This window comes from Trachurus japonicus, chromosome 17, assembly GCF_045865225.1.
Source record: "Trachurus japonicus isolate A0001 chromosome 17, Traja_1.0".
Classification (NCBI taxonomy): domain Eukaryota; kingdom Metazoa; phylum Chordata; class Actinopteri; order Carangiformes; family Carangidae; genus Trachurus; species Trachurus japonicus.
The window spans coordinates 30017896-30030640 of record NC_140923.1 but is presented as its reverse complement, the minus strand read 5'-3'; the positions used below and the strand labels follow the sequence as shown (position 1 = coordinate 30030640).

General features: G+C 41.4%; 1 protein-coding gene across 9 annotated transcripts in view; it reads left to right on the top strand.

The window, feature by feature from the left end:
- carmil3 (capping protein regulator and myosin 1 linker 3) overlaps window positions 1-12745 on the top strand; it is a 108971-nt gene that overhangs the window by 87416 nt on the left and 8810 nt on the right. For 3 of the 9 annotated variants that reach the window (XM_085804912.1, XM_085804909.1, XM_085804908.1), the window contains exons 29-34: window positions 2311-2436; window positions 3643-3709; window positions 4953-5140; window positions 5937-6016; window positions 11258-11377; window positions 12413-12578. In XM_085804912.1, coding sequence (XP_085661038.1) covers window positions 2311-2436; window positions 3643-3709; window positions 4953-5140; window positions 5937-6016; window positions 11258-11377; window positions 12413-12578 — 747 coding nt within the window. Of the gene's footprint in view, window positions 1-2310; window positions 2437-3642; window positions 3710-4952; window positions 5141-5420; window positions 5472-5936; window positions 6017-11257; window positions 11378-12409; window positions 12579-12745 lie in introns of all 9 variants that reach the window. The other 6 variants (XM_085804907.1, XM_085804904.1, XM_085804906.1 and 3 more) reach the window with 3 other exon arrangements.

Below are 12745 nucleotides of genomic sequence, written 5' to 3'. Positions count from 1 at the left end.
AAGGTGAGTCACTAATGGCTGAATTTAATTTTTGGTGAACTATTCCTTTAAGACAAAATTAGATTTACCAAACAATAGATATTGATAAAAACTCCAACCAGTGTAGATCATAACTGTGTCTCTAACACAAAAACAAAACAGACTTCAGCTTTAAATCCCGGCATGTTGGTGTGGAAGAATAACGTCACATTCAGAAATACATTTGTTCATGTTTTGATTTTGATGTGACTTTCTGGAGTTTAAGCTGGTTGCTTTGCAACCTCATCCTAATGATGAGTCATCAGGAAGTCACTGCTGCCAGTCAAGAATTGATCCAACATTTCTGTTTAGACCTCAGGTTTTGTATGAATCAAACAACAAACTAACGAGACACAGGCTGTTGTTGATACTCTGCATGCATTCCCCCTGTTTCCCTCTGTCTCTGTGGTTAACTAAGCTGAGCTAAGCAAACCATCTCCTTCAGCTTTATGTTTGATGGACACAGATGGGAGTGGTATTGATTATTTTTCCATTTTAACTTCTGCATGAATGTGAAACAGCATATTTTCTAGAATGCCAAGCTGTTCCTATGAGTCTCTGAAAACTTCAAATCAAAGTCATTTTCCTGTACTGTTCAAAAAACTGCCTCGGACTAAAATAAGCAAAGTTCAACTGAAGTAAGAAAAACAAATCAATCTGTATTATTTATTAAGTTTATAACTCAGCTAATGTGAGTCATGAGAAATCTGCATTCATGTGGTCTGATCATGTTTAATTGACGGTGGCTGGGCAACACAAGTAAACATCTCAGTTTACTCTCTGTCTCTGGCTGCTCCAACCAATTTCACTCTGAGTAGAAGCACCACCAAAACACCTCTGTCTTACTTTGGCATTAAATGTGCCCAAGTAGAGTTTTGCTATAGCTACATGGATAACATTAGCATCAACAGGTGTTTGCTTACCAGTCTAGAATAAACAAGCTCAGCAACAAAATTCAAAAGAAAGGGAGGATGAGGAGGCAGCTCAGTTCAGAGTGAGCAGTGACAGAAAGCACTGACCGTTATCGCCATCGCCACCATCCACTCCCAGAAAGCACCCTTAAATGTTGTCTTTATTATGCATGACCACATTCATTCACAGTGAGAAGCTCAGAAAACAGATTTTCTGGCCTTTTAAAACTGGTTGACATAAATCTCTTCAATAAAATTCAGGGAAGAAACAGATCAATTCAATTCTGTGGAAATTTAAACCAGTTCAAAGAAGGACACACTTGCACTGGTCCAAAGGACATCCCACAGAGACGGTGCAGAGGTGACAACGCAGGATGCAGGACACACGTAATTTTGCCAGATCATTCCTACACTTGCTATTTGCCAAAAACAACTATTTATTTTTATTGCCTCCATGTAAATGATAATCCATGAGTAACCTACTGCAGTTTTAACAAAAACCATTCACTACTGTGTACACTGAGGGATTTGTGCAGTGTGTTTGTGTGAGATATGATGATTTCACTCAAAATCCATATTTCTCCATGGTAAGATGAGTCATGGATTGAATTAAACTCTCAAAAAAGCATATTTAAAGCATATCATCTCCCGGGTCCAATCAAAACTATGGATACATCTACAGAATATGCAGAAAAGTATTATATCACAAATCACGCACACATTTACTAAAAATTCAGTGAGTCAAGAATCAGTAGTGGAGCTTCTTCATCTAATAAGTCTTGCAAGTTTTTTTTAAGGCAAATTTTCTGAGGATGTTGAAAATCCCACACCTCTTGGATTTCTGGTGTGTGTAATTATTTGAAGAAGGCACTTCGGTTCATGTGCTATTAGGATTAATGTTTATAAGTATAAAGCAGCTTTTGAAGAGAACATTGCCCTCAGAGACAACATAACAACTAGATTTGAGTCAGTTAAGGACATGATTACACCCTGCAGGTCCTCCTCTCCATAAAATTAAATTGTTAAATATGAAGGCTGTGGGAAAAGGAGGCAAAAATAGACGTGTGGCAATAACACTGGCGTCCCCGCTCTGCTCTGCTCTGCTCTGCATTCCATCCACTGCCTCGTTCTCCTTCCTGTCTTCTGCTGCAGCGCCAGTTTGTCCTTTATTACGCCCTCACTTTTCCTTTGATAAACAAGAAATTGTATTTTATTCATATTCTTTTGTGGGCTTTTCCAACAACAACTGCAAAGTACCCATTTGTTTTGTTTGTGAACTTCTTAAGTGCAGGGCTGGATACGCTCCTCCACTGAGAGTTAATTGAAGGATATTGTTGTGTGTGTGTGTGTGTGTGTGTGTGTGTGTGTGTGTTTTCATCAGCTGCGGCAGGTGTCTCAGGCCAAGCGTTGGGACGATGTAGGAACCAGCAGACGCACCATCAGACAGTCCAGAATCATGGAGTCTCTGGAGTTTCCTGACGAGGAGTTTGGTGTGAACCTGGGAATAGTAAGTGTTTGATATGATGTGTGTCCTCAAACAACAAGTCTTTGATTCTTGCAGCGTGGTCTTATTTGCATTTACATGTAGATCGCAGCTAGAAGATTCTCAACATAAAGTTTTTATATTCTCCTCTTGTCTGCATGAGTTCCTCTGGTGTCGCTAGAAAATACAGTAGAACCGTAGCACCCAACTTACCTTTAGGTGTGAATGTGTTTGGTTTATGTCAACCACTGTCACTGTCAGCCTGCTGCCACTATCTAAGAATAAGCAGCATGTGTAATGAATGGATGAATTTGGTTTTCAACGAATGTGACAGTTTTGATCACTTCATATGATTCATAGGAGCATTATCATTTTGTTCACAAAAGTGAAACATTTGCCAGTTTCAGCTTTTGAAATGTGAGAATTTTCTTATTTCCTCTAAAGCAAATCTCAAAGCTCAGTATGACTGGACTTTTGACTGTTGAAGCAGTACTGAAGTGTTTAGTTGTATGAAAAGTTTGAGCAAGTGTCCTTGGGCTGTTTGGGCCGAGGTTTGAATATTCCTCCAAGGATTTTTTTTTGACAAGTGAATATAAAATATTGATTTTCCCAAAATTTTGGACCATGATCATGACAATATTTACAAGCAACAACAGCAAATGTGTGTGTTTTTCACAGCCCACTCAGTTTAGCAAACAGGAAAACCAAACAAACACGCTGACTGATGTGAGCACCTTGTCCCTGTGGGTAATGGTTAGTGATCGTTTGGTGTGTATTATTCACCAGTATAACACCAGTGTACAGATAAAACAAGTGTAAGGATTATCTGTAGGCAGGTTACATACCCAACTGACTGAGTTACTGCTACAATAAATCCTTCTTCTCTGAGGGTGTAAAGTTTAGTTTTTGTAAGAACTGTGATGATTTTGAGGATGAAGTATGTGGTGCTTTTGATCCAGAGGGTTTCCTATTGTTTAGTCTGCCCTGTTTGGTATTAATGGAGTAGAACCACCGATCAGTGCCAAACAATGCAGTTAAACAGCACAACAAATTATAGCTCATCATCATAAAGTTCAGTACTTTATTACCTTTATTTAATGCACGACTGTTGTATTAGACTGCATTCGTCTTCTGCATCCTTTCCCTATTGATCTGTTAACTCTGTGTGTCTACTGTAGACCTAAAAGTAAAAATCACTCCTTATAATGAAATTATATTCTCTGACCAAAGGATACCATGGCCATCAAGAAGCGGAGCGCCAGGACCAGGAGGATTCGCCCCGTCTCCACCAGACTGAGTGAGTGCTCTGCCTGGACATGTGCTGATGTAGCACCATGTATTTAAAATAAATCACGGCAGGGTCGGGGTCAATTGACTTTTAATCAAATAAAAAAAAAGTATTGTATTTCCTCAGCCACACAAGTGGGGTGCAAGCTTTCTCAGTCTACAGTATGTTAACGCTTATGCTAATAGTACGGGTGCCATTAGCCTGTGTATTACATTTTTGGCATGTAATATCCTAAAAGTAAAAGATTAGCTCGGCCTTTTCTGTGACAATGCCCTCAGGCCAAACTTTCCATTTTTTCACACTAACGGTCTAAGAAGAGAGGAGGTGACTCATCATGATTTCATTTACAGCAGGCAGATTTCAAGACTGTGGACCTTGATATTAAAACTGTCGGCATTTAGGATTTTAACAATTTGTGTTCATATATTTTACAAAAATGTGACTCCAACTGTTCTTTTGGAAGTAACTCTAAAAGAGCTCCTGTTTCATATTAAATTAAAATCAACAAGGGCTCAGCTTAAAGGGACATTGTGTAAGAATTACTCCCATCTAGCGTTGTGGTTGTATATCGCAAGCAACTCGATCGTATTTTTCATGCTGCATTCACGTGAAATTGGGCAGACGGCAGACGGACGACAGCCGCTGCATGTAACTGAATAAACAAGCCTCTATGTAAACAAGTGTTCCGTCAGCACGAGGCAAAACAATACACGTGACAATATGTTGTCATGGCGATGTGGTATTGTTTACCTGACCGACGTTTTACCATCTTTCTCTCGACTTCTGTGACTAAAATGACATCTGGTTTGTTACCGACGGCCGTCTGCCCGACTGCAGGTGAATGCAGCATCAGTGTAACGCTCCGTTCCTCCTCACTGCGTTACCGCAGTGACTTTTCACAGACGCCACCTCGACCTGAGCCGATAGCTCCGGTGTCTCCGCTGAGTTTCCGTGGTTTCCTACCATCACGCTGTCACTGAACGTAAAAACATGGCGACACGACATGGCAGCCAGCACCGAGCTTACCCGCTCCATGTAGATATGAATGATATGAACAGCAAATTCAGAGCTAACCGGAACACTTCAGTTTGTTGATGGGGGGATTACTGATTAATGAAAAACATACTTTTGAACCAAATAATCGATTTCCGTGAATAGATAACAGGAGAAGTTACACAATGTCCCTTTAAGTTGTGATACTAGTGATACTAAGACATGAGAGTAATTTTCATTTTGTCACAATCCTGTTTAGGTTTAGGTGACGAGCCCTGTGCCTCTCCTACACCCTCGGCTCCACCCCACTCTGCCCCACTCACCCACTCGGCATCATGGGAGTGTCTGTCCACCCTCCCCACCAACGGCTCGCCCTTGCGTCACGTGACCCACGTCAGGCCCCGCCCACCACGGAGACACAGAGCGGGACACCTACCTCCTGAATCTGTGAGTTGGTGGCCAGTAACACTGCAGTGACCTCTGACCTCGCTCTGAGCCCTAGCGAGCAGCGAGCAGCTTCCTGTCCATCCTAATGAGGATACCTGACAGGAAGCTGCTCCCTCTCAGTCAGATTTGTATTCAGACCTGTTTCTAACACAGGTAACACTTCCTAACTTTGGTCTTTTTCTGGGACCTAGAGGGAAAAAAGAAGGACAAAGTTTTTCGTATTGTTCAAGTGGCTCCGTTGTTCATGTTTAACTGCCCCGTTTTTGATCTCACAATGCAGCGTCAAGTTCAGTTCGTATATTTCCACAAAAGAGCTCAGGAAGGTTTGGAGGTGAGACCAAAACCCCAACATGTATAGTTTTGAGCTTTTTCTTTCTTTTTTTATCTTGACTTCTTTGTGTGAACTTTTGTTATTCATCTTGTTTTCTAAGCCAGTGGCACTTTCCAAAAATAAGCTATTTTTTAAAGTAGGAAGCTGTCGCATGTGTCTCTGTGACTCAAATGTTAATCATGCACAGCCATCCCACAGGGGCCGGGGGGCATCCTCTAACTTAGCGGCTTGCTTGTTTGAGACTTTGTAAAAGCTTTTTTGAAATCGGTACAAACTGACTGAGGGCAGCATGATGAGGACCTGTTTTATAAACAGACTAACTTTGGCAGTGGGTTGGGGTTTGCCAGCCAACCATTTGAAAAGATGGCACCTTTTGTCGGCCTTTCAGCTTTTCGTCAAGTTGGCGGATTGATCATTGTTGTCCTGTTATTTTGTTTCCTGTTGTGTGTGTCTGCGTGTGTGTAGCACTGCTCAGAGAACGGAGGAGTCAGCATGCTGGAGGATGGACTGCCTGATTTCTACAGCAAGAGAGTCCTGCCTGACAGGTAGCTCACACACTGTGCTTTATTCTCATATAGTCATTAAAGAATAAATTTAAAGGGATACACCAACATTTTTTTTGTGTCTTGCCTCACTCCCGAGTCCATGACCAGCAGGTAGACACCATCCTTTCGACTGTGCGTGCGGAGAGATACGGGCAGAGCTGGCGCACCGCTAATTACTATTAGCTTAGCTCAAACGCTGGAAGTGCATAGATAGTGTTCGCCTGCCTCCTACCCGAGCCGAAATCAGCAGTCAGAAGCTGATTTCATTTTGGCTCTAAACTCTGTAAATATATCACTTTATCAACATTTCGAACATTTTTAGGCGAGAAAGTAGCCTTTTAGATCAGCAGTGTGTCGTTAATTTGTCTAAATACCAGCTGTTTACAATTTTGTTCGGACGAAATTCGGAGCTACTCAAGCTAGCCGTTGTGACCAACGCAGTTCCGGTTACTTTCACAAAATAAAACACCCTTTTCCCTTTACATGCAGAAAACCATGATAGAATTTGTGCTTTTAAGCTAACCTACCCTCGATTTAGCTAGCTTGAACCAAAATAAACCGTCTTTGCTTGAACCCTCCGTTTTGACCGATCTCATCCCGTTACCGGCATTTGACCGCTCAAGATGCCTTACCGGAGAGTTTTGTCAGCTCTGAGACCAAGATCGGCCCGCCGGTTTCAGTTTAGAGTTGCTTAAGAGTTTCTCTGATGACTTTAGGTGGAGGCAGGCTAACACTATCTACGTATACACTTCCAGCGTTTGAGCTAAGCTAATTAGCGGTGCGCCAGCTCTGCCCGTATCTCCCTTGTTACTGCATGCAAAGTCAAAAGGATGGTGTCTATCTGCTTGTCATGGACTCAGGAGTGAGGCAAGACACGAAAAAAAAAATGTTGGCATATCCCTTTAAAGGAGATAATATCTACTCATTGGTGGGATGTGAGGATGACACACATACAAAGCTGAAAATAAATGTGAAACATGAGGGTTTATTCTTCAGCATCTAAAAAGGTTGAAGCCAGCTAAATATGAAGTAGTACAATTAATGAAATTTGCTCTCAGGTTTTTGATTAACGGTTAACTGAACACATTAATTAGCGACTGGCTAAAGTGGCCACATCAAAAGGGAGACATGCCATGGTTAACATTAATAAAAAATGTTTTAATTAAACCAAATGAAACAAAATTAAGATGGAAAATTAAATCTTCTGAGCCTTCGATGTGGCAGTCAATAAAATTAGTAATGTGTGGTGTGCATCAAGTAGAAGGTGCAGAACTAAGCAATAAGAATTAACCTAGGACACATCCAAATCTGAAACTTGACGTGTCTGCAGATGGGAACAGAGAGACAAAAGCTGGCAGCTACAGGCAGAAGACAGAATAGTAAAATGATGCCAAAACCTAAGAGGAGCCCAGGGGTGGTCACACAACTAATGAATGTGAACATGAGTATCGTAAGGTCTTACAACTTAGCAAGCTCTCACACCAGCGTGGAAGTGATACAGTGAAACGCTGTACGCCGACTGCCAAAAAAACATCCAAGGAAAGAAGAACAACTGTGTTTTACAGAACCTGGAAGGTGACTGGCAGAGAGATTCAAACAAAGCGTGTGAGATGCTGTGTGGATGGTCGGTCATGCAGGGGGGATCATGCACCGCTGTTGCTGGCTAGTACCAAGCAGCTGACTGAGGGGAAACTCAAACAAAGCTGTTTTTAATTCTGTAGCACTGTGTACTAATTCATGTAGTCTGGGGAAGTGTCAGTGACGGAGCGTTGGGGATGGTAGATTAGAAGGAGGTTCTCCTGAACAAGAATAACTTGCAGCAGCCCATCAAAAAACACTGAATAAATGAACATGAGCTCAGCTAGTTAATTTGAATGTGCGCGTGAGCTGAACTTTCAGCAAAGCTCAAAGAAGTGTGAACACTGAACTTGAATTGTGTAATTATAACTGACGGTTCTAATTAGTATGACATAATCATCTCTTAATGATGAGACAATTTTCTTGCAATTAAAATAATATGATTATCAGAGTGAAATTATCATCCAAAACAATGCAGGTGAATAAGAACTGTAAATTCATTCAGGTAGAGATGACACATAGAATAAGACAATTTCTTAATTCCAATCTGTCCACATAATTACAAGATGCTAACTTACAATCATGAGATGGAGATGTAAATGCACGCACACACACCGACTCCCAAGGTGAAAACAACCTGATAATGGCACCTGTGAATTTGCTGAAGCAGAAATAGCAGTATATTATTATACACCTCCATAAGACGGGGCTTTGTCCTGATCTCATGGGTTATCATTGCTCCCATTTTTCCTCTCCTCCAGTGTCAGTGCTACTAAAAACTGCTTTTCACAATGAGAGGAGTAGCATTACCACAGACTCCTAGAAACAATTTTCCATGTTCAAAGTGCCACTTTTCCATCAGACACAAACCTCTACCCTGATATAGTTGTCTCTTCCTGTAAAGGCCAGCTGTCTGAACCACTCAGAGATGACCACTTCTGGTCACTCTCCATGGTCTGGCCTCTTTCTGATGGGCAGGGCATCTGCAAGCCCAAAATATGCAGCAGTCTTATTACATGTTCTTCTGCCTCCTCCAGTCAATGGCGCAGGACTTCCTTCCCTTCTCACTGAGAGCCAGCTGTCAAAACTCTTGACTTGTCAGCTGTCCACTGCATACAGACCTGATTCCTACCAAGATCCTCCAAGCTATATCTCCCACTATTGTGCCAGCAAGCACTAATACGATCTGAATCTCAGTCCCTGGATCCCTGATGGTGGAAAGATTGATTTAATACTATCTGAGCAGCTCCTTCTCTGTGTTCAACAGGCTCTTTAAGACTCACCCTAACATGTCTAACCTGCACTTAGTGTGCATTACTTGTTCTTCTTTCCCTTTGTCTATAGAACAGATTTCCTACTTAGCACTAAGGCCTCCTCCTGTACTGAAGCTTGAGTGTCATCCCTCTGTTGCTTTGGACAAAAGCATCTGCAAAGAGTAATAAATATAATGTAATGTACTTTAAGACCGGACTATTAGATTTTCCCTTCTATAGTTCTTTCCCCCCCTCTCCTGATATTTTATGTGATCAAGTATAACTGAACAGCGAGCCCCTGGAGCACTGGGGCGCAAATGTTGTGGAGAGGTTCCATTTACACTGAATTGAGGCCTAATTTATACTTCTATTTGTTCAATACCTGGAACATATTCCATTACGTAGACTAAATCATTTTGTTTACTGTCACAGCCCAGCCTCCTCTTTCCAACTTAATTTCCTTGGAGCCACACAGTGGTCATGCTGAGTCTTTCTCTGTATTAGACACGGTACTTACTGTCAGCTTCTTTGGCAAAGTAATTGCATATCAGAGAAACACAACATCAACATAAACTTCACGTTTGTTTCACACAGTAATTAGCTTCAGCTGTATATTTTACAGTACACCATAAAGGCGTCAGTCATATTTTGTGCGTTTAGCCACTTTTCAATGCCTTTGCTCTCATTAAAATGACTAATCTATCCTCAGACTGTTTTACAGTGGCTCTTGGTGTGAAAGTTCATGGCAAATATAAAATATTCAGCACAACTCCAGTAAACCAGTATTTAGCAGTGTGGTCCTAATAAAGATTTCATTTCTTTGGGTTACTTTAAAGCAGCTGGTGTCACTGTTTCCTGAATGTATTTATTCAAAAGAGTGCTTGTAGGTCTCTTTATGAACCTACAGCCTCACATTCTTATCAAGGCTTCTCTGCTTTTAGTAGCAAATCTGTAAAAACCCATTCAACAGTAACCTGTCTGGCCCCACACAGACATTGGAAGTGCTTATATTTATATATTTTGTGCAAGGACAGGAAATGTTATATAGATATTTGTAAATAGGCTGTCGTCTGTGAGCTTCTGTAAAGCTTGCTAATTCTTATAATGAAAATTCTTAGTGATGGAACAGTACTTGATCCATGTGTCAATATCACCAACAACCAGAGCTTCTCCAGCTTAAGGTTATCTGTAGATAAGCCACAAAAATCTCTATTGATAAACTACTGTACACTACAGTGCAACTATATATACAGTGTATATATATATTTACATACACATACACAATTCTAGACAACAAAGACTCAAGAAAACATAATTACAAATTAGACATAATGTATACACAAATAACATACATAAAATAATATAAAGGACAACAACAACAATAAAGACGACGATACCACAATACAAAGCCACACAACGAAAACAATCAATCAAACAGAAATATATAGAGACTGGTAATATATATACACAGATTCCAGGATAAAAAGAGTGCAACTATATTGTAATTGGTGAATATTGAGGAGTTACATTAAACGTACCTCAGAAATAAGAAATTTGGCATGTCAATTAAATCATCATCATCACACTTCATCTTAGTTCAAATAATACAATACACATGGCCGAAAGGGAAAGCGGGAGAAGCAAAAGCTTGTCTAGTCCCCCCTCATTACCCACAGAATAAAATCTTCATCATAATATTTTCTTGTCTTTTGCTTTTTACATTTTGACATAACATTCTTTTACTTATGACATTTTGACATAACATGTTACAACAGTAGGTAGTATACAGAGCTGAAGTCCAGCTCTAGACAGTACATACAGATTATGTGTGCGTCTGCACATGTGTCCATATTCCGTCATGAGTGAACAACAGTCTCATCTTGTAGCCTGGCATGTCACAAAGTCACAAAGTGGTCCAATCGACAGAGAGCAAAAGTACAGTGTACTTATTAAGATCCCCAGAAATGGCTCATAAGCTTTCGCCTCTGAGCTGTACAACACCAAGTTCACTCCAGCCACATGGAAATGATGGACCTCAAACAGTTAAAAAGTCTGGATGGGAATGTGTGCTTAATGCCGACCAGCAACAGTGCATAAAAAAGGTTCACTGATGCAGCAAACACTTCACCTTCTGTCAGATATGTTAAACCATCTGCGTGTCTGTTAACATCAAATGGTTCATTAGGATAAGTAATATAATCCACACACTGTAGTCAGCTGATTACACTGAGATGACATAAGACTGGTTAATAATGGTTGGACGCTGATTGCCTTAACAGTGCCTACAACCCCGTGGGAAAAAAATGACCTCTGTCATGATCCTACCGTTATGTACCTCTTTATATATCCATTTAGTATTGCCACTAACCATCTCTCCACCTTTCTTCCCTCCCCTCTTTCTCCCTTCCAGCCAGTTGTCCTCCCTCCACCAGGCCCAGTCACTGCGGAGGAAGAAAAGACGCAGCATGTTGTCCATTTTCTCCGGCTTTCGCAAGAACCGCAACTCCACCATCTCTAACCAGGACTCGGAGTACGTGCTGAGTGGATGGAGGGAGTGGAAGTAACATTTAAGTGCACAGAGGCACAGAATGAGATGGCTGTTAAATTAATCCAGGGCCGGGCATTAACGTCACTTCACAGCTTCATAAATATTTCAATGGGAGAAAATATTTTGCCATCCCCAACTGTTTCCCTTTGCTGAATTTACGACACTGAATACATTGAAGGTGCTCTTGCATAACGGCACCATAGCTGAAAACGTAAAACCACACAGCAGTACGGCAAAAGGGGGAAAAGTGCAATGTGTAATTACAAAGATTAGTAACCGAAGGGAAAATATAGCAGTCAGTAGGCACTCGCCCATTAAAGGGAGGTGCACAGTTGGACAAAATGGGAAGGAGAAGGCACTCGGTGGGAGCTACTGTACTCTCTCTCTGTGTGTGTGTGCTCCAGCTAGCAGAAGTGGTTGCGAATTAAACTTAAAGGAACTGTGGCTTGAGTAAAACTTGGTGATGCATCCACCTCTGCTGGTTAACAGCCTGGCTGTGGCACAGGAGTTACACACTTCAACAGAAGCCAAGTTTCACAGCAGTCTGGAAGAGAAGAATAAAAGAACAGATGAGTCATCCGAAGGCTACAAAGATATAGATAGAAAAGGCGTTCTAAAAACAGTTTACAGTGTTTTGTAGTTTTTACCTGCAGATTGTTGCTAAGCAATCAAAGAGATTGTTTGTTGCTGCATTCACTTGGCCACACTCTGACTCCATTTGGTTTGTCTCTTTTTACAGCAGCGCAGAAAGAAGGTGGGAAGTGTAACAGTATCTGGGCCAAAAATCTGTCCGTTAATGCAGAATTTTCAAATTAATGACAAAGGAAGCACATGCTTATATTGCATATTGTAAAAATAATTAAAAGGATTGGTGATTTATAGCACATTAAAAATACAACCATGAAAGTCAATTTGAGGGCGAATCAGATCAGCCACCACTTATTCACATCCTCCCCTCCCCTCCAAGGTCAAGACTCATAAAAATGTTTGTGCTTTTCTGTCGGTTTGTTCCAGCAGCGCCTCAGAGAACGTCTACTCGATGATTCAGCACCCGAAGGATGGTGTGAGGCCAGAGAGCGCCGTTCCCGGAGCAAACGGGAGCATGCCCTCGCCTCGGCCGACTCAGGGCGTGCCGGTGCATGGGATGAGGGCTGCCAGTCCACCCTGCCTCATCCAAAGACAGGTACGGCTTTGGATGTGCAGTCGCAGTGAGTGTGTTTGTTTTTATCACTGTGAGCAGACACTCGACCCCTTGCAGCTCCAGGATTGCTGCTGTACAGTATACTTATTTGTTACCCTTGGCCTTTGAAAGCACAAGAGCTTTCTGAAGTGTTTATTTAACTTCCATTT